The sequence below is a fragment of the Oncorhynchus kisutch genome, linkage group LG4 (genome assembly GCF_002021735.2).
Source record: "Oncorhynchus kisutch isolate 150728-3 linkage group LG4, Okis_V2, whole genome shotgun sequence".
Lineage (NCBI taxonomy): Eukaryota > Metazoa > Chordata > Actinopteri > Salmoniformes > Salmonidae > Oncorhynchus > Oncorhynchus kisutch.
The window spans coordinates 81,211,531-81,233,444 of record NC_034177.2 but is presented as its reverse complement, the minus strand read 5'-3'; the positions used below and the strand labels follow the sequence as shown (position 1 = coordinate 81,233,444).

At 46.6% G+C, this 21,914-nt stretch overlaps 1 protein-coding gene across 9 annotated transcripts in view; it reads left to right on the top strand.

Annotated features, from left to right (window-relative positions):
- LOC109890060 (calcium-activated potassium channel subunit alpha-1) overlaps positions 1-21,914 on the top strand; it is a 310,642-nt gene that overhangs the window by 155,019 nt on the left and 133,709 nt on the right. For all 9 annotated transcript variants that reach the window (XM_031823765.1, XM_031823764.1, XM_031823766.1 and 6 more), the window contains exon 3: positions 3,078-3,139. In XM_031823765.1, the coding sequence (XP_031679625.1) occupies positions 3,078-3,139 (62 nt within the window). The remainder of the gene's footprint in view (positions 1-3,077; positions 3,140-21,914) is intronic.

Sequence of the window (21,914 nt, the reverse complement as noted above, 5' to 3'; positions counted from 1 at the left end):
GTTTTAATGTGTTCAGTCGTGTGTTTTAGCATGTTCAGTCGTGTGTTTTAACGTGTTCAGTCGTGTGTTTTAACGTGTTCAGTCGTGTGTTTTAACGTGTTCAGTCGTGTGTTTTAACGTGTTCAGTCGTGTGTTTTAACGTGTTCAGTCGTGTGTTTTAACATGTTCAGTCGTGTGTTTTAACGTGTTCAGTCGTGTGTTTTAATGTGTTCAGTCGTGTGTTTTAGCATGTTCAGTCGTGTGTTTTAACGTGTTCAGTCGTCTGTTTTAACGTGTTCAGTTGTGTGTTTTAACGTGTTCAGTCGTGTGTTTTAACGTGTTCAGTCGTGTGTTTTAACGTGTTCAGTTGTGTGTTTTAACGTGTTCAGTCGTGTGTTTTAACGTGTTCAGTTGTGTGTTTTAACGTGTTCAGTCGTGTGTTTTAACGTGTTCAGTCGTGTGTTTTAACGTGTTCAGTTGTGTGTTTTAACGTGTTCAGTCGTGTGTTTTAACGTGTTCAGTCGTGGGTTTTAATATTACGTGTTCAGTCGTGTGTTTTAACGTGTTCAGTTGTGTGTTTTAACGTGTTCAGTCGTGTGTTTTAACGTGTTCAGTCGTGGGTTTTAATATTACGTGTTCAGTCGTGTGTTTTAACGTGTTGTTTTCACAAGGTTTATCCATCTGAGAGAGCTGGTCTCTGTGTGAACACAAGGTTTATCCATCTGAGAGAGCTGGTCTCTGTGTGAACACGAGGTTTATCCATCTGAGAGCTGGTCTCTGTGTGAACACGAGGTTTATCCATCTGAGAGCTGGTCTCTGTGTGAACACGATGTTTATCCATCTGAGAGCTGGTCTCTGTGTGAACACGAGGTTTATCCATCTGAGAGCTGTTCTCTGTGTGAACACGAGGTTTATCCATCTGAGAGCTGGTCTCTGTGTGAACACGAGATTTATCCATCTGAGAGCTGGTCTCTGTGTGAACACGAGGTTTATCCATCTGAGAGCTGGTCTCTGTATGAACACGATGTTTATCCATCTGAGAGCTGGTCTCTGTGTAAACACGAGGTTTATCCATCTGAGAGCTGGTCTCTGTGTGAACACGAGGTTTATCCATCTGAGAGCTGGTCTCTGTGTGAACACGAGGTTTATCCATCTGAGAGCTGATCTCTGTGTGAACACGAGGTTTATCCATCTGAGAGCTGGTCTCTGTGTGAACACAAGATTTATCCATCTGAGAGCTGGTCTCTGTGTGAACATGATGTTGATCCATCTGAGAGCTGGTCTCTGTGTGAACACGAGGTTTATCTATCTGAGAGCTGGTCTGTGTGTGAACACGAGGTTTATCCATCTGAGAGCTGGTCTCTGTGTGAACACGAGGTTTATCCATCTGAGAGCTGATCTCTGTGTGAACACGATGTTTATCCATCTGAGAGCTGGTCTCTGTGTGAACACGAGGTTTATCCATCTGAGAGCTGGTCTCTGTGTGAACACAAGATTTATCCATCTGAGAGCTGGTCTCTGTGTGAACATGATGTTGATCCATCTGAGAGCTGGTCTCTGTGTGAACATGATGTTGATCCATCTGAGAGCTGGTCTCTGTGTGAACACGAGGTTTATCCATCTGAGAGCTGGTCTGTGTGTGAACACGAGGTTTATCCATCTGAGAGCTGGTCTCTGTGTGAACACGAGGTTTATCCATCTGAGAGCTGATCTCTGTGTGAACACGAGGTTTATCCATCTGAGAGCTGGTCTCTGTATGAACACGATGTTTATCCATCTGAGAGCTGGTCTCTGTGTAAACACGAGGTTTATCCATCTGAGAGCTGGTCTCTGTGTGAACACGAGGTTTATCCATCTGAGAGCTGGTCTCTGTGTGAACACGAGGTTTATCCATCTGAGAGCTGATCTCTGTGTGAACACGAGGTTTATCCATCTGAGAGCTGGTCTCTGTGTGAACACAAGATTTATCCATCTGAGAGCTGGTCTCTGTGTGAACATGATGTTGATCCATCTGAGAGCTGGTCTCTGTGTGAACACGAGGTTTATCTATCTGAGAGCTGGTCTGTGTGTGAACACGAGGTTTATCCATCTGAGAGCTGGTCTCTGTGTGAACACGAGGTTTATCCATCTGAGAGCTGATCTCTGTGTGAACACGATGTTTATCCATCTGAGAGCTGGTCTCTGTGTGAACACGAGGTTTATCCATCTGAGAGCTGGTCTCTGTGTGAACACAAGATTTATCCATCTGAGAGCTGGTCTCTGTGTGAACATGATGTTGATCCATCTGAGAGCTGGTCTCTGTGTGAACACGAGGTTTATCCATCTGAGAGCTGGTCTGTGTGTGAACACGAGGTTTATCCATCTGAGAGCTGGTCTCTGTGTGAACACGAGGTTTATCCATCTGAGAGCTGATCTCTGTGTGAACACGATGTTTATCCATCTGAGAGCTGGTCTCTGTGTGAACACGAGATTTATCCATCTGAGAGCTGGTCTCTGTGTGAACACGAGGTTTATCCATCTGAGAGCTGATCTCTGTGTGAACACGAGATTTATCCATCTGAGGTCACTGTGTTCTTGGGGGCCTTCAATGCTGCAGAAATGTTTTGGTACCCTTCCCCAGATCTGTGCCTCGACACAATCCTGTCTCTGAGCTCTACAGACAATTCCTTCGACCTCATGGTTTGGTTTTTAGCTCTGACATGCATTGTCAACTGTAGGACCTTAAATAGACAGGTGTGTGCCTTTCCAAATCATGTCCAATCAATTGAATTTACCACAGGTGGACTCCAATCAAGTTGTAGAAACATCAAGGAAAACAGGATGCACCTGAGCTCAATTTCAAGTCTCATAGCAAAGGGTCTGAATACTTATGTAAATAAGGTGTTTGTTTTTTGTATTTTATACATTTGCAAACATTCTAAAAACCTGTTTCCACTTTGTCATTATGGGGTATTCTGTGTAAATTGCTGAGGATTGTTTCCTTTATTTATTCCATTTTAGACTGAGGCTGAAGGGGTCTGAATACTTTCCGAAGGCACTGTACGTGTTTGCTTTCTAAAACTGACGTGTCTCTCTTTCTCTCTCCTCTCCCTCTATAGGTTGTGCTAGTTTTCGCTCTCAGCATTGGAGCACTTGGAATATACTTTATAGATTCTTCTGAGTAAGTATCCCCTTTTTATGTGCTAATATGTGCTTTTGTGTTGAGCTGCCATTGAACACTACGTTGTGATTTCATATCGGATATTTCTTCACCAAGTGAACTCATACATGGAAGGCTACAGTCACTCACATTGGTCAAATATCATTCTTACTGAGTTACGTAGCTGTATGGAATGAGTTCTTAATCTATGAGTTGCTATTGAACATGATATGATATTAATAGATACTTCAGACACACGGTGTGGTCCTCCTCGTCCAGTATAATGTGCTGGGTTTGATGGTGGGTTTGATGATTTCTGTGTGTTATCTGAAAGACTATAAAGCTCCTCTCCTCCTTTATGGTTTTGTCAATAGAAGCCGGTCAGCCTTGCGCCAAACTTTGTTTCCATGGTAACCTAGATAGAACAGGATATCAGTGGATCTGCCTGGTCCTCAGAGACACCCCCACTTGTAGACACACACACACACCATCTGTAGACCCACACGCCATCTGTAAACCCACACACACACATACCTACACCCCCCCCCCCTACCTGTAGACACACACGCGGGCATACACACGCATACACACACACACACACACACACAAGCGGTAAACTAAGCATCCCATACTTAAAATCACCCACCCACGCCATTCTCAGGCTCTCACCCATCCGAGCTCTGACCAGCAGAGTTAATAATACTATGATAATGAAAAATCTGTCCATGTGCCCTTGAGCAAGGCACCCTCGGCATGTTTCCTCCGCTATACTCCCTCGGCATGTTTCCTCTGCTATCCTCCCTCGGCATGTTTACTCTGCTATCCTCCCTCTGCTTGTTTCCTCTGCTATCCTCCCTCGGCTTGTTTCTTCTGTTGTCCTCCCTCGGCTTGTTTCCTCTGCTGTCCACCCACGGCATGTTTCCTCTGCTATCTTCCCTCGGGTTGTTTCCTCTGCTATCCTCCCTCGGGTTGTTTCCTTTGCTATCCTCCCTCAGCTTGTTTCCTCTGCTAATCCCCCTTCGGCATGTTTCCTCTACCATCATCCCTCTGCTATCCTCCCTCGGCTTGTTTCCTCTATTATCCGCTCTCAGACTTGTTTCCTCTGCTATCCTCCCTCGGCATGTTTCCTCTATCTTCCTATCTTCCTTCGGCTTGTTTCCTCTGTTGTCCTCCCTCGGCTTGTTTCCTCTGCTATCCTCCCTCGGCTTGTTTCCTCCGTTGTCCTCCCTTGGCTTGTTTCCTCCGCTATCCTCCCTCGGCATGTTTCCTCCGCTATCCTCCCTCGGCTCATTTCCTCCGCTATCTTCCCTCGGCTTGTTTCCTCCGTTGTCCTCCCTCGGCTTGTTTCCTCTGCCATCCTCCCTCGGCTTGTTTGCTCTGCTATCCTCCCTCGGCTTGTTTCCTCTGCCATCCTCCCTCAGCTTGTTTCCTCTGCTATTCTCCCTCAGCCTTTTTCCTCTGCTAGCTCCCCTCGGCTTGTTTCATCCGCTATCCACCCTTGGCTTGTTTCCTCTGCTATCATCCCTTGGCTTGTTTCCTCTGCTATCCTCCCTTGGCTTGTTTCCTCCGCTATTCTCCCTTGGCTTGTTTCCTCTGCTATCCTCCCTTGGCTTGTTTCCTCCGCTATACTCCCTCGGCATGTTTCCTCTGCTATCCTCCCTCGTCTTGTTTCCTCTGCTATCCTCCCTCGGCTTGTTTCTTCTGTTGTCCTCCCTCGGCTTGTTTCCTATGCTGTCCTCCCACGGCATGTTTCCTCTGCTATCTTCCCTCGGGTTGTTTCCTCTGCTATCCTCCCTCGGGTTGTTTCCTTTGCTATCCTCCCTCAGCTTGTTTCCTCTGCTAATCCCCCTTCGGCATGTTTCCTCTACCATCATCCCTCTGCTATCCTCCCTCGGCTTGTTTCCTCTACTATCCGCTCTCAGACTTGTTTCCTCTGCTATCCTCCCTCGGCATGTTTCCTCTATCTTCCTATCTTCCTTCGGCTTGTTCCCTCTGCTATCCTCCCTCTGCTTGTTTCCTCTGCTATCCTCCCTCGGGTTGTTTCCTCTGCTATCCTCCCTCGGGTTGTTTCCTTTGCTATCCTCCCTCAGCTTGTTTCCTCTGCTAATCCCCCTTCGGCATGTTTCCTCTACCATCATCCCTCTGCTATCCTCCCTCGGCTTGTTTCCTCTACTATCCGCTCTCAGACTTGTTTCCTCTGCTATCCTCCCTCGGCATGTTTCCTCTATCTTCCTATCTTCCTTCGGCTTGTTCCCTCTGCTATCCTCCCTCTGCTTGTTTCCTCTGCTATCCTCCCTCTGCTTGTTTCCTCCGTTGTCCTCCCTCGGCTTGTTTCCTCCGCTATCCTCCCTCGGCATGTTTCCTCCGCTATCCTCCCTCGGCTCATTTCCTCTGCTATCCTCCCTTGGCATGTTTGCTCTGCTATCCTCCCTCGGCTTGTTTCCTCTGCCATCCTCCCTCAGCTTGTTTCCTCTGCTATCCTCCCTCAGCCTTTTTCCTCTGCTAGCTCCCCTCGGCTTGTTTCCTCTGCTATCCTCCCTTGGCTTGTTTCCTCTCCTATCCTCCCTTGGCATGTTTCCTCTGCTATCCTCCCTTGGCTTGTTTCCTCTGCCCTCTTCCCTTGGCTCGTTTCCTCTGCCATCCTCCCTTGGCATGTTTCCTCTCTATCCTCCCTTGGCTTGTTTCCTCTGCCCTCCTCCCTTGGCTTGTTTCCTCTGCTATCCTCCCTCGGCTTGTTCCCTCTGCTATCCTCCCTCTGCCTTTTTCCTCTGCTATCCTCCCTCGGCTTGTTCCCTCTGCTATCCTCCCTCTGCCTTTTTCCTCTGCTATCCTCCCTCTGCTTGTTTCATCCGCTATCCACCCTTGGCTTGTTTCCTCTGCTATCATCCCTTGGCTTGTTTCCTCTGCTATCCTCCCTTGGCTTGTTTCCTCCGCTATTCTCCCTTGGCTTGTTTCCTCCGCTATCCCCCCTTGGCTTATTTCCTCCGCTATCCTCCCTTGGCTTGTTTCCTCTGCAATCCTCCCTTGCCTTGTTTCCTCTGCTATCCTCCCTCGGCATGTTTCCTGTGCTATCCTCCCTCGGCATGTTTCCTCTGCTATCCTCCCTCGGCATGTTTCCTCTGCTATCCTCCCTCGGCATGTTTCCTCTGCTATCCTCCCTCTGCTTGTTTCCTCTGCTATCCTCCCTCGGCTTGTTTCTTCTGTTGTCCTCCCTCGGCTTGTTTCCTCTGCTATCTTCCCTCGGGTTGTTTCCTCTGCTATCCTCCCTCGGGTTGTTTCCTTTGCTATCCTCCCTCAGCTTGTTTCCTCTGCTAATCCCCCTTCGGCATGTTTCCTCTACCATCATCCCTCTGCTATCCTCCCTCGGCTTGTTTCCTCTACTATCCGCTCTCAGACTTGTTTCCTTTGCTATCCTCCCTCGGCATGTTTCCTATATCTTCCTATCTTCCTTCGGCTTGTTCCCTCTGCTATCCTCCCTCTGCTTGTTTCCTCTGCTATCCTCCCTCTGCTTGTTTCCTCCGTTGTCCTCCCTCGGCTTGTTTCCTCCGCTATCCTCCCTCGGCATGTTTCCTCCGCTATCCTCCCTCGGCTCATTTCCTCTGCTATCCTCCCTTGGCATGTTTGCTCTGCTATCCTCCCTCGGCTTGTTTCCTCTGCCATCCTCCCTCAGCTTGTTTCCTCTGCTATCCTCCCTCAGCCTTTTTCCTCTGCTATCTCCCCTCGGCTTGTTTCCTCTGCTATCCTCCCTTGGCTTGTTTCCTCTGCTATCCTCCCTTGGCATGTTTCCTCTGCTATCCTCCCTTAGCTTGTTTCCTCTGCCCTCCTCCCTTGGCTCGTTTCCTCTGCCATCCTCCCTTGGCATGTTTACTCTGCAATCCTCCCTCGGCATGTTTCCTCTGCTATCCTCCCTCGGCTTGTTTCCTCTGCTATCTTCCCTCGGCATGTTTCCTCTGCTATCCTCCCTCTGCTTGTTTCCTCTGCTATCCTCCCTCGGCTTGTTTCTTCTGTTGTCCTCCCTCGGCTTGTTTCCTCTGCTGTCCTCCCACGGCATGTTTCCTCTGCTATCTTCCCTCGGGTTGTTTCCTCTGCTATCCTCCCTCGGGTTGTTTCCTTTGCTATCCTCCCTCAGCTTGTTTCCTCTGCTAATCCCCCTTCGGCATGTTTCCTCTACCATCATCCCTCTGCTATCCTCCCTCGGCTTGTTTCCTCTACTATCCGCTCTCAGACTTGTTTCCTCTGCTATCCTCCCTCGGCATGTTTCCTCTATCTTCCTATCTTCCTTCGGCTTGTTCCCTCTGCTATCCTCCCTCTGCTTGTTTCCTCTGCTATCCTCCCTCTGCTTGTTTCCTCCGTTGTCCTCCCTCGGCTTGTTTCCTCCGCTATCCTCCCTCGGCATGTTTCCTCCGCTATCCTCCCTCGGCTCATTTCCTCTGCTATCCTCCCTTGGCATGTTTGCTCTACTATCCTCCCTCGGCTTGTTTCCTCTGCCATCCTCCCTCAGCTTGTTTCCTCTGCTATCCTCCCTCAGCCTTTTTCCTCTGCCACCTCCCCTCGGCTTGTTTCCTCTGCGATCCTCCCTTGGCTTGTTTCCTCTGCTATCCTCCCTTGGCATGTTTCCTCTGCTATCCTCCCTTAGCTTGTTTCCTCTGCCCTCCTCCCTTGGCTCGTTTCCTCTGCCATCCTCCCTTGGCATGTTTACTCTGCAATCCTCCCTCGGCTTGTTCCCTCTGCTATCCTCCCTCTGCTTGTTTCCTCTGCTATCCTCCCTTGGCTTGTTTCCTCTGCCATCCTCCCTTGGCTTGTTCCCTCTGCTATCCTCCCTCTGCTTGTTTCATCCGCTATCCACCCTTGGCTTGTTTCCTCTGCTATCATCCCTCGGCATGTTTCCTCTGCTATCCTCCCTCGGCTTGTTTCCTCTGCTATCTTCCCTCGGCATGTTTCCTCTGCTATCCTCCCTCTGCTTGTTTCCTCTGCTATCCTCCCTCAGCTTGTTTCTTCTGTTGTCCTCCCTCGGCTTGTTTCCTCTGCTGTCCTCCCACGGCATGTTTCCTCTGCTATCTTCCCTCGGGTTGTTTCCTCTGCTATCCTCCCTCGGGTTGTTTCCTTTGCTATCCTCCCTCAGCTTGTTTCCTCTGCTAATCCCCCTTCGGCATGTTTCCTCTACCATCATCCCTCTGCTATCCTCCCTCGGCTTGTTTCCTCTACTATCCGCTCTCAGACTTGTTTCCTCTGCTATCCTCCCTCGGCATGTTTCCTCTATCTTCCTATCTTCCTTCGGCTTGTTCCCTCTGCTATCCTCCCTCTGCTTGTTTCCTCTGCTATCCTCCCTCTGCTTGTTTCCTCCGTTGTCCTCCCTCGGCTTGTTTCCTCCGCTATCCTCCCTCGGCATGTTTCCTCCGCTATCCTCCCTCGGCTCATTTCCTCTGCTATCCTCCCTTGGCATGTTTGCTCTCCCTCGGCTTGTTTCCTCTGCCATCCTCCCTCAGCTTGTTTCCTCTGCCATCCTCCCTCAGCCTTTTTCCTCTGCTATCTCCCCTCGGCTTGTTTCCTCTGCCATCCTCCCTTGGCTTGTTTCCTCTGCCCTCCTCCCTTGGCTCGTTTCCTCTGCCATCCTCCCTTGGCATGTTTACTCTGCAATCCTCCCTCGGCATGTTTCCTCTGCTATCCTCCCTCGGCTTGTTTCCTCTGCTATCTTCCCTCGGCATGTTTCCTCTGCTATCCTCCCTCTGCTTGTTTCCTCTGCTATCCTCCCTCGGCTTGTTTCTTCTGTTGTCCTCCCTCGGCTTGTTTCCTCTGCTGTCCTCCCACGGCATGTTTCCTCTGCTATCTTCCCTCGGGTTGTTTCCTCTGCTATCCTCCCTCGGGTTGTTTCCTTTGCTATCCTCCCTCAGCTTGTTTCCTCTGCTAATCCCCCTTCGGCATGTTTCCTCTACCATCATCCCTCTGCTATCCTCCCTCGGCTTGTTTCCTCTACTATCCGCTCTCAGACTTGTTTCCTCTGCTATCCTCCCTCGGCATGTTTCCTCTATCTTCCTATCTTCCTTCGGCTTGTTCCCTCTGCTATCCTCCCTCTGCTTGTTTCCTCTGCTATCCTCCCTCTGCTTGTTTCCTCCGTTGTCCTCCCTCGGCTTGTTTCCTCCGCTATCCTCCCTCGGCATGTTTCCTCCGCTATCCTCCCTCGGCTCATTTCCTCTGCTATCCTCCCTTGGCATGTTTGCTCTGCTATCCTCCCTCGGCTTGTTTCCTCTGCCATCCTCCCTCAGCTTGTTTCCTCTGCCATCCTCCCTCAGCCTTTTTCCTCTGCTATCTCCCCTCGGCTTGTTTCCTCTGCTATCCTCCCTTGGCTTCTTTCCTCTGCTATCCTCCCTTGGCATGTTTCCTCTGCCAACCTCCCTTAGCTTGTTTCCTCTGCCCTCCTCCCTTGGCTCGTTTCCTCTGCCATCCTCCCTTGGCATGTTTACTCTGCAATCCTCCCTCGGCTTGTTCCCTCTGCTATCCTCCCTCTGCCTTTTTCCTCTGCTATCCTCCCTCGGCTTGTTTCCTCTGCTATCCTCCCTCGGCTTGTTTCCTATGCTATCCTCCCTTGCCTTGTTTCCTCTGCTATCCTCCCTCGGCTTGTTTCCTCTGCCATCCTCCCTTGCCTTGTTTCCTCTGCTATCCTCCCTCGGCTTGTTTCCTCTGCTATCCTCCCTCGGCTTGTTTCCTCTGCTATCCTCCCTCGGCTTGTTTCCTCTGCTATCCTCCCTTGCCTTGTTTCCTCTGCTATCCACCCTTGGCTTGTTTCCTCTGCTATCCTCCCTCGGCTTGTTTCCTCTGCTATTCTCCCTCTGCTTGTTTCCACTGCTATACTCCCTTGCCTTGTTTCCTCTGCTATTCTCCCTCTGCTTGTTTCCTCTGCTATCCTCCCTCTGCTTGTTTCCTCTGCTATCCTCCCTTGCCTTGTTTCCTCTGCTATCCTCCCTCGGCTTGTTTCCTCTGCCATCCTCCCTTGCCTTGTTTCCTCTGCTATCCTCCCTCGGCTTGTTTCCTCTGCTATCCTCCCTCGGCTTGTTTCCTCTGCTATCCTCCCTCGGCTTGTTTCCTCTGCTATCCTCCCTTGCCTTGTTTCCTCTGCTATCCACCCTTGGCTTGTTTCCTCTGCTATCCTCCCTCGTCTTGTTTCCTCTGCTATTCTCCCTCTGCTTGTTTCCTCTGCTATCCTCCCTTGCCTTGTTTCCTCTGCTATCCTCCCTCGGCTTGTTTCCTCTGCCATACAGATAGTAGGCCTGAGTGTTGCCGTGACAAGAAAAAAATTAAAGTAATGAAATTAATAAAATCATGCCAAGTCTGTCATCTGCGGTGTTATCTGAGCAGTAGTGCAGGTCACGGTAGTGTGGAAATTATTCCTGGCATGTGTCTCGTCCCTTGTTTATAGAAAGGGATATAGTCCTTCCCCTCTTTACCTCTCCCTCTTTCGTTCCCTCTCTCTCCCTCCCTATCGCTCTCTCTTCCCTCTATCTCGTTCTCCCCCTCGTTCTCTCCCTTTCACTTTTCCTTTCTCCACTCAACTCTTTTCATTCTGATCTGACTTGACTGTATATTTCAGACAAAAAGAGGGATACAAATCTCCTTTATAATGCCAAGGTCAAGGCTTGATGGGAAGAAACCATCTCTGAGTTTCTCTCTATCCTTTTATCCACCTCTCTCTCTTCCTCCTCTAATTCTCTATCTCCCTCTGTCTCTCTCCTCCCACTCCCTCCCTCCACCTATCTCTCTCACTGTGAGCCCGATGTGTAAGGCTCAGACAGTGTCTGTGTGATTTGTCTCTGTTTGTTAGCAGCCTAGAATGTTATCAAACCATTTAGAATGATATAAATGGACAAAACAGTAAATGCAGTGTTTCTGACTGCAGAGGCTCTGTCACCAGTCTGTCATCAGGTGGTCACCAGTCTGTGTCTGTCACCAGCCTGTCTGTGTCTGTCACCAGCCTGTCTGTGTCTGTCATCAGGTGGTCACCAGGCAGCCACCAGTCTGTGTCTGTCACCAGCCTGTCGGTGTCTGTCACCAGCCTGTCTGTGTCTGTCACCAGCCTACCTGTCTCTCACCAGTTGGTCTCATGACAAGTGGAAGCTCTCTGAAAACAGAGTCTTTGGACAGACAGCACCTGACATTAAACTCTATAGAGAGCCTAGACGAGGTGATTGACAAGACAGTAAGCCTCTGGATACACAGAGAGGTTGATCTAACGCATGAGAGACAGAGAGACATACCTGACAGCTCTAGGGAAGGACACTAGGTATTACAGAAGGATCCTAAAGAAGGATATTAGGTTTTAGAGAAGGATCCTAGGTATTAGGGACGGATCCTAGGTATTAGGGAAGGATCCTAGGGAAGGATACTAGGTATTAGGGAATGATCCTAGGGAAACACAAGATTTTAGGGAAGGTAGCTGTAGTTAAGGACTGTTTCTCTGACTCATTAGATAATAATGATTTTACAGTTTTGTGTGTGTCTCTGTCTCTCTCTGTCTCTTTCTTTCTTTAATGTGACCGACTTACCCCTGGGTGTGTGTGCGTGTGTGTGTGTGTGTGTGTGTGTGTGTGTGTGTATCTCTCTCTGTGTGAGTGTGTGTTGACTTGTAGACTCTTCCTCTCCCCCTGATCCTAAACACGTTCTCAACCCGTACACACGCACGTACACATGCGCGCTTCAACGCAGCACAAACACTCTTTGCATGACCTTTCCTTCTAGTGTTCTGAAATATTAACGATTGATCCGATCGATGGTCAGAGAGCTCCAGGTCAGCTGTTAATGGAAGTCATTACTGTAGCAAATAACACAGCCTGGATAACATACTGCATATTCATAATACATTATAGCCTCATCTCTTGCTCTTTAGAGCGGCTCTTTTGAAGAGAGAGAGGGAGATGGGGAGAGAGGGAGGGAGAGAGAGAGAGGGAGATGGGAAGAGAGGGAGGGAGATCTTTTTATAACATGGGCTTTTAAGTTTACCTCAGTGGAGCTGTGTTCTGCTCTCCCAAGAGGGAGGAGGTCCACACACAGCACTGATCAGTGGGTACGAAACACCAGTATCCTCCCCAGGGTTATGTTTTTCCAGGTGGCTGTTGTCTTTAGAGGAGCTGTAGAGTGTTACTAACCTTAACCCTGCAGTGGAATGCTTTGTAAACACAGTGGAAACAGGTGGAAGGAATATTAGAGGGAGGTTCTATTGACTGGAATAAAGTACTGTACCTCTTATTCTTGTAATCAGGAGGGAATAAACTGGAAATCTGTGAATCCTTTTGGAAAGTGACCAGAGTTGTTTAACCCTATGAAGAAATAACGGATCAATTGTATTGGAATATGAGGTGATACGTGGAGCTCAGAATTTTTCCTGGTCAGGTCATGTGGCCAAGGTAAAAACTCCTGGTCCTAACGACAGAGACCAGTGAGAATAATAGGTTGGATTATGGAGGTCTGCCAGTCAGTCAAAGAGGGTTACTGTCATTTCACTGGATACATTCATTGTGCATCTGTGGAGAGAGAGAGTCATAATCCCTGTTTATCTCTCTTTTCTATTATTCGGCAATACAACATTTGTTGCAAAGCTGGTGCTATTTTGGTAATATTTTCATTGGGAACATACTTCTTCCCTCCTCCCTCCCTCCCTCCCTCCCTCCCTCCCCTCCCTCCCTCCCTCCCTCCCTCCCTCCCTCCCTCCCTCCCTCCCTCCCTCCCTCCCTCCCTCCCTCCCTCCCTCCCTCCCTCCCTCCCTCCCTCCCTCCCTCCCTCCCTCCCTCCCTCCCTCTCTCCCTCTCTCTCTCTCTCTCTCCCTCCCTCCCACGTCCTGGTCTGTTTTAAATGCTTAATCTCATCCTTCTATTCTCTGCTCCTGTTGAACGAGGGAGTGAATGAATGAGGTATGTATTCAATAGACTCTGCAGGAAGGATCTTCTTATTCCTGGCAATTGTCACACACACACACACACACACAGCACACACACATACACGGCACACACACACGATACACACACATACTGTTTCTGGGTTATCAGATAGCTGTGTGTGTGTGTGTGCGCACGTGCGATCAATGACAGCAGTGAAGAGAGAAACAGTTCTTAATGACTTATTAGTGGGATAAGGTGAAAAATATGTTTGGAAGCGGACTGGGCAGACCTGAAGGATCTACAAACGGTCTGCTAAGTTTTATCCAACTGATTAGTATACATTTCCATGACAGACTGACCAGGTGAATCCAGTTGAAAGCTATGATCCCTTATTGATGTCACCTGTTAAATCCACTTCAATCAGTGTAGATGAAGGGGTGGAGACGGGTTAAAGAACATGGATTGTGTATTTGTGCTATTCAGAGGGTGAATGGGCAAGACACAAGATTTAAGTGCCTTTCAACGGGGTATGGTAGAAGGTGCCAGGAGTACCGGCTTGAGTGTGTCAAGAACTGCAATGCTGCTGGGTTTTTCACACTCAACTGTTTCCCGTGTGTATCAAGAATGGTCCACCACCCAAAGGACATCCATCCAAGCTGACACAACTGTGGGAAGTCAACATTGGCCAGCATCTCTGTGGAGCGCAACTTTGTGGAGTCCATGCCCCGTCAAATTGAGGCTGTTCTGAGGGAAAAGGGAGGTGCAACTTAATATTAGGAAGGTGTTCCTAATGTTTTGTACACTCAGTTTATGGTTTAGAGCCGCAGCCGCGCTGAACACAGAGAAATGAAAAGGTTTGATTTCATTTGCAGAGCAGGTTTAGTATTTTGTGCTCTCAAGTCCCCCTGTCCACACAAATGACAGTTAATTCACATTGTTTTGTTTTTTGGAGGCGTTTTAATGTTTAACAATACCTCTTATTTAAACTGGCTTAATGCTCCGCAGACAGATAGCAAGACAAATGTTAGTTGTCAACGTCGTGTTCTTGGAAATTGAGCATTGCTAATTTTCTGAACTGTGGAGCCTGATATCGGTTGTGCGCATCCCAAATGACACCCTATTCCCTTTCTAGTGCACTACATTTGACCAAGACTCATAGGGAGTAGGGTGCCATTTGGGAAGCAGTGACTGTCTCTTATGACTGTACAGCAGGGATATTCAGATCAGCCTACTCAGCTCTACCTGGTAATTGCTGATAAGGCATAGAAAACCATGATTGAATTATCATGGACAAATTAATGACTAATTGAAATTCTGTTTTAAAATGAGTTTGTAGTGTAGTTAGTGTGTAGTTACATGTAATTACATAAATTCATTGATTTTATTGTAAACATTGTATTTCTGTGTAACTGAATGGGATCTGTTGTGGACAGACTTGGGGACAGGTTCAGTCCAACATCTGTATACGGGAATCTGCTCTCTGTTGGATTGTGATTGAAACCTGTTTTCTCGGAAGAGGAAGGAAAAGCCATGAAGCTTCTAGCTGGGAAATAGTGCTAGAGAATGACTGTTCCCACCTGGCCACACGCACTGTCATAGTTGAAGTGTACCTATGATGACAATTACAGGCCTCTCTCACCTTTTTAAGTGGGAGAACTTGCACAATTGGTGGCTGACTAAATACATTTTTGCCCCACTGTATATAACATCTAGTCTCCATCCATGTCCTTTTTAATATCGAGTCTCCATCCATCTCCTAAATAACATCTAGAGTCTCCATCCACCTCCTATATAACATCTAGAGTCTCCATCCACCTCCTATATAACATCTAGAGTCTCCATCCACCTCCTATATAACATCTAGAGTCTCCATCCACCTCCTATATAACATCTAGTCTCCATCCACATCCTATATAAGATCTAGAGTCTCCATCCACCTCCTATGTAACATCTAGAGTCTCCATCCACCTCCTATATAACATCTAGAGTCTCCATCCACCTCCTATGTAACATCTAGAGTCTCCATCCACCTCCTATATAACATCTAGAGTCTCCATCCACCTCCTATATAACATCTAGAGTCTCCATCCACCTCCTATATAACATCTAGAGTCTCCATCCACCTCCTATGTAACATCTAGTCTCCATCCACCTCCTATATAACATCTAGAGTCTCCATCCACCTCCTATATAACATCTAGAGTCTCCATCCACCTCCTATATAACATCTAGAGTCTCCATCCAGCTCCTATATAACATCTAGAGTCTCCAGCCATCTTCTACATTATACACATGGAGGAAATTGTCATGCCGTGTCAATTTTCTTCCCTGTCACAAAGCCCAGACATACTGCAGGCTCTTTAGCAGAAAAAATAACATGATAAATTATTCCCAGCTATTGTATATTCCTCCAGAGACGTAGTCTGAATGTAACACCTGCATGGTCTCATTACTTTTACATTTATATTTTGGTCATTTAGCAGACACTCTTATCCAGAGCAACTTGCAGTTAGTGCATTCATCTAAGTTAGGTAGAATAACCACATCAACAACACAACCCAGACAGAGCAGCTTGGAGTTAATGGAAGTTGAGAACTATGTTAGTTTAATCAGTGAATGGGCAGATAGATAAGGAAAGTCCTGTCATTTTATTTGCATTTATATAAGCATGGAGGCTTTTATCACATAATTGGTTTTATGTTCAAAGGGATGTGATGGGGATGTGGTTTGGTTTTGTAACGTGTGTGTGTGTGTGTGTGTGTTGTAGGTTTAAGGCTGTGTGTTTTTCCAGAGAACATTTTTGACGGTGCATACTCGCTATACCAGGATGGTTCTGTTCAGTATTGCCAATCAGAGACACTCTTCTGCATTGTGTTGATGTTGATTTCCCTTTCACTGATCTGACCACAGATCAGCAGGCTCAGGCTGTGGTTCAGGTGCACACTGTTGTTAAGTGCTATATCTTGTTATCCACAAGCTGTTCCCCAGTCAGTTTAAAGGCTGCCTGTCTGAGCATGGCCCGGTCTGTTTAACAAAAGAGGACGAGATTAGTGCTCTGATTGTGTGTGTGTTTGTGCGCGATGTGCATGTGTGTTGTTGTGTGACTGTGAGGGACGTCTCTGCAGAGGGGATTTAGGATAAATAAAAAAGGACATGTTATTTTTAGACTCCCAGAGAAGCTTTTAATTGTCCAATGCCCTGTCAGGTGATGAATCACTTTTATTTTAGTTGTGGTGCCTTATCCTAAATCAATCATTGAAGTACTAACCTGCCTCCCCCATCCCTCCCCCTCTCCCCCTCCATATACACACTCACACTCTTGGCGTTGCACAGCAGATGGGGTTCACACATACACACGCGAAGAACACACAGACCGGGTGGTGCATGTTTTTATAACACAGTAGCCAGATAATGCTGTCACTGTGCAGTTTTAAGTAACGCAGCTTCCATGGTGTTCTGGTCCATCTCTGTAGGTGGTGCCATTAGTTCAATTAACCAGCTATGGGAAGACATGGTGTTCTGGTCCATCTCTGTAGCTGGTGCCATTAGTTCAATTAACCAGCTATGTGAAGACATGGTGTTCTGGTCCATCTCTGTAGCTGGTGCCATTAGTTCAATTAACCAGCTATGGGAAGACATGGTGTTCTGGTCCATCTCTGTAGGTGGTGGCACTAGTTCAATTAACCAGCTATGGGAAGACATGGTGTTCTGGTCCATCCCTGTAGGTCAAATCACATTTTATTTGTCACATGCGACAAATAAACAGGTGTAGACCTTACAGTGATATGCTTACTTACAAGCCCTTAAGCAACAGGTGTAGTAGACCTTACAGTGATATGCTTACTTACAAACCCTTAACCAACAGGTGTAGTAGACCTTACAGTGATATGCTTACTTACAAGCCCTTAACCAACAGGTGTAGTAGACCTTACAGTGATATGCTTACTTACAAACCCTTAACCAACAGGTGTAGACCTTACAGTGATATGCTTACTTACAAACCCTTAACCAACAGGTGTAGACCTTACAGTGATATGCTTACTTACAAACCCTTAACCAACAGGTGTAGACCTTACAGTGATATGCTTACTTACAAGCCCTTAACCAACAGGTGTAGTAGACCTTACAGTGATATGCTTACTTACAAACCCTTAACCAACAGGTGTAGACCTTACAGTGATATGCCTACTTACAAACCCTTAACCAACAGGTGTAGTAGACCTTACAGTTATATGCTTACTTACAAACCCTTAACCAACAGTTGTAGACCTTACAGTGATATGCTTACTTACAAGCCCTTAACCAACAGGTGTAGTAGACCTTACAGTGATATGCTTACTTACAAGCCCTTAACCAACAGGTGTAGTAGACCTTACAGTGATATGCTTACTTACAAACCCTTAACCAACAGGTGTAGACCTTACAGTGATATGCTTACTTACAAACCCTTAACCAACAGTTGTAGACCTTACAGTGATATGCTTACTTACAAACCCTTAACCAACAGTTGTAGACCTTACAGTGATATGCTTACTTACAAGCCCTTAACCTACAGGTGTAGACCTTACAGTGATATGGAGTCAATGTGGAGGCTATGCACAGGGTGTACTGGTACAGAGTCAATGTGGAGGCTATATACAGGGTGTACTGGTACAGAGTCAATGTGGAGGCTATGTACAGGGGGTACTGGGTCAGAGTCAATGTGGAGGCTATATACAGGGTGTACTGGTACAGAGTCAATGTGGATGCTATGTACAGGGGGTACTGGGACAGAGTCAATGTGGATGGCTATATACAGGGTGTACTGGTACAGAGTCAATGTGGAGGCTATGTACAGGGGGTACTGGGTCAGAGTCAATGTGGAGGCTATGTACAGGGTGTACTGGGACAGAGTCAATGTAGAGGCTATGTACAGGGGGTACTGGGTCAATGTGGAGGCTATGTACAGGGTGTACTGGGACAGAGTCGATGTGGAGGCTATGTACAGGGGGTACTGGGTCAGAGTCAATATGGAGGCTATGTACAGGGGGTACTGGGACTGTGCAGTGGCACCGGTTAGTCGAGGAAATTGAGGTAATACAGTTGAAGTCGGAAGTTTACATTCATTCAAACTCGTTTTTCAACCACTCCACAAATTTCTAGTGTCAAACTATAGTTTTGGCAAGTTGGTTAGGACATCTACTTTGTGCATGACACAAGTCATTTTTCAACAATTGTTTACAGAAAGATTATTTCACTTATAATTCACTGTCCCACAATTCCAGTGGGTCAGTAGTTTATATACACTAAGTTGACTGTGCCTTGAAACAGCTTGGAAAATTCCAAAAATGATGTCATGGCATAGAAGCTTCTGATAGGCTAATTGACATAATTTGAATCAATTGGAGGTGTATTTATTTCAAGGCCTACCTTCAAACTCGCTGCGTCTCTGCTTGACATCATGGGAAAATCAAAAGAAATCAGCCAAGAATTGTAGACCTCCACAAGTTTGGTTCATCCTTGGGAGCAATTTCCAAACGCCTGAAGGTACCACGTTAATCTGTACAAACAATTGTATGCTAGTATTTGGTGCAAAAGGTGCAAATCAATCCCAGAACAACAGCAAAGGACCATGTGAAGATGCTGGAGGAAACAGGTACAAAAGTATCTACATCCACAGTAAAACAAGTCCTATATCGACATAACCTGAAAGGCCGCTCAGCAAGGAAGAAGCCACTGCTCCAAAACCGCCATTAAAAAGCCAGATTACGGTTTGCAACTGTACATGGGGACAAAGATCGTACTTTTTGGAGAAATGTCCTCTGGTCTGATGAAACAAAAATAGAACTCTTTATGGCCATAATGACCATCGTTATGTTTGGAGGAAAAAGGGGGAAGCTTGCAAGCCGAAGAACACCATCCCAACCGTGAAGCATGGGGGTGGCAGCATCATGTTGTGGGGGTGCTTTGCTGCAGGAGGGACTGGTGCACTTCACAAAATAGATAGCAGCATGAGGTTTGAAAATTATGTGGATATATTGAAGCAACATCTCAAGACTTCAGTCTGGAAGTTAAAGCTTGGTCACACTTCCAAAGTTGTGGCAAAATGGCTTAAGGACAACAAAGTCAAGGTATTGGAGTGGCCCTCACAAAGCCCTGACCTCAATCCTATAGAAAATTAGGCAGAACTGAAAAAGCGTGTGTGAGCAAGGAGCCTACATACCTGACTCAGTTACACCAGCTCTGGCAGGAGGAATGGGCCAAAATTCACCCAACTTATTGTGGGAAGCTTGTGGAAGGCTACCCGAAACGTTTGACCCAAGTTAAACAATTTAAAGGCAATTCTACCAAATACTAATTGAGTGTATGTAAACTTCTGACCGACTGGGAATGTGATGAAAGGAATAAAAGCTGAAATAAATAATTCTCTCTCTACTATTATTCTGACATTTCACATTCTTAAAATTAAGTGGTAATCCTAATTTACCTAATACAGGGAATTTTTTACTAAGATTAAATGTACGGAATTCTGAAAAACTGAGTTTAAATGAATTTGGCTAAGGTGTATGTAAACTTCCAACTTCGACTGTATGTGTCACGCCCTGGTCTAAGTATTTTGTGTTTTTCTTCATGTATTGGGTCAGGCCAGGGTGTGGCATGGGGTTTTTGTATTGTGGTGTGTTTTGTCTTGGGGTTTTGGTGTGTATGTATTGGGATTGTAGCTAGTGGGGTTATCTAGCAAGGTCTATGGCTGTCTGGAGTGATTCTCAATCAGAGGCAGGTGTTTATCGTTGTCTCTGATTGGGAACCATATTTAGGCTGCCATATTCTTTGAGTTTGTCGTGGGTGATTGTCCTTAGTGTCCTATGTGTCATTGTTCCTGTCTCAGTGTTGGTTTACACAAGTATCGGCTGTTTCGGTTTTCGTTAAGTTCTTTGTTTTGTAGTGTTTGTTATTGATTCGTGTTGTACGTTGTTCATTATTCATGAATCGCAATCTACACGCTGCAGTTTGGTCCGACTCTCCTTCACACCTAGAAAACCGTAACAGTATGTGCATGTAGGTAGAGTTATTAACGTGACTATGCATAGATACAGTGAGGGAAAATGTATTTGATACCCTGCTGATTTTGTACGTTTGCCCACTGACAAAGAAATTATCATTCTATAATTTTAATGGTAGGTTTATTTGAACAGTGAGAAACAGAATAACAACAAACAAATCCAGAAAACGCATGTCATTTGCATTTTAATGAGGGAAATAAGTATTTGACCCCCTCTCAATCAGAAAGATTTCTGGCTCCCAGGTGTCTTTTATACAGGTAATGAGCTGAGATTAGGAGCACACTCTTAAAGGGAGTGGTTTAATGGTTTACTACTGGTTTAATGGTTTACTACTGGTTTAGTATTGATTTACTACTGTGATGGCCACTCCAATACCTTGACTTTGTTGTCCTTAAGCCATTTTGCCACAACTTTGGAAGTGTGATTCGGGTTCATTGTCCATTTGGAAGACCGATTCACAACCAAGCTTTAACTTCCAGACTGAAGTCTTGAGATGTTGCTTCAATATATCCACATAATTTTCAAACCTCATGCTGCTATCTATTTTGTGAAGTGCACCAGTCCCTCCTGCAGCAAAGCAACCCCATGAATCCAGTAGTAAATCAATACTAAACCAGTAGTAAACCATTAAACCAGTAGTAAACCATTAAACGAGTAGTAAATCAATCCTAAACCAGCAGTAAACCATTAAACCAGTAGTAAATCAATACTAAACCAGTAGTAAATCTATACTAAACCAGTAATAAATCAATACTAAACCAGTAGTAAACCATTAAACCAGTAGTAAATCAATCCTAAACCAGCAGTAAACCATTAAACCAGTAGTAAATCAATACTAAACCAGTAATAAATCAATACTAAACCAGTAGTAAACCATTAAACCAGTAGGAAATCAGTACTAAACCAGTAGTAAAGCAGTAGTAAACCATTAAACCAGTAGTAAACCATTAAACCCGTAGTAAACCATTGAACCAGTAGTAAAGCAGTAGTAAACCATTAAACCAGTAGTAAATCATTGAACCAGTAGTAAACCATTGAACCAGTAGTAAACCATGGAGTCTGTTGTTGTGATTGTTTTCTCTCTGTGAGAGAGTAACCTTGCTGTGCCTGGAGGAGACAGCCAAGGTCGGCAGAAGGCTAACACACACACACGGGACTGGGATCTGCTGTGCTGACTGAAGGAAGGTGTTACTGGGGTATTTTTAGTGTTCATCTGTCCCCTGTTCCTCCCCTGTAGGCTGGTTTCTACCTCTGTGGACTTCTTCAGGCCTAATGTCTAGTCAGAGGAGGTTAACGTGAGGAAGCATTTCTGTCCTGAAATAGACCTCCATTCTGCAGCCGCAGGGACACCACACTCTGTTCTATTACCACCACAGTGTGCGTGTGTGAGTGTGCGCGTGTGAGTGAGCATGTGCGTGTGAGAGCGAGTGAGCTTGCGCGTGTGAGAGCGAGTGAGCGTGTGAGAGCGAGCGTGCGTGTGAGTGAGAGAGCGTGCGTGTGAGAGAGCATGCGTGTGAGAGAGCATGCGTGTGAACGAGAGAGTGTGAGAGAGAGTGTGTGAGAGTGAGTGTGCGCATGTGAGAGTGAGTGTGCGCTTGTGAGAGTGAGTGTGCGCTTGTGAGAGTGAGTGTGCACGTGTGTGAGTGAGTGTGCGCGTGTGCGAATGAGTGAGTTTACGTGTGTGAGTGTGAGAGTGAGTGTACACGTGTGAGAGTGAGTGTGCACGTGTGAGAGTGAGTGCACTTGTGAGTGAGTGTATGCGTGTGAGCGAATGATTGTGAGAGAGCAAGTGAGCGTGAGAGAGTGAGTGTGTGAGAGGGAGAGAGCGAGGGTGTGTGTGCAAGTGAGTGAGAGAGCGAGCGTGCGAGTGAGTGTGAGTGAGCGCGA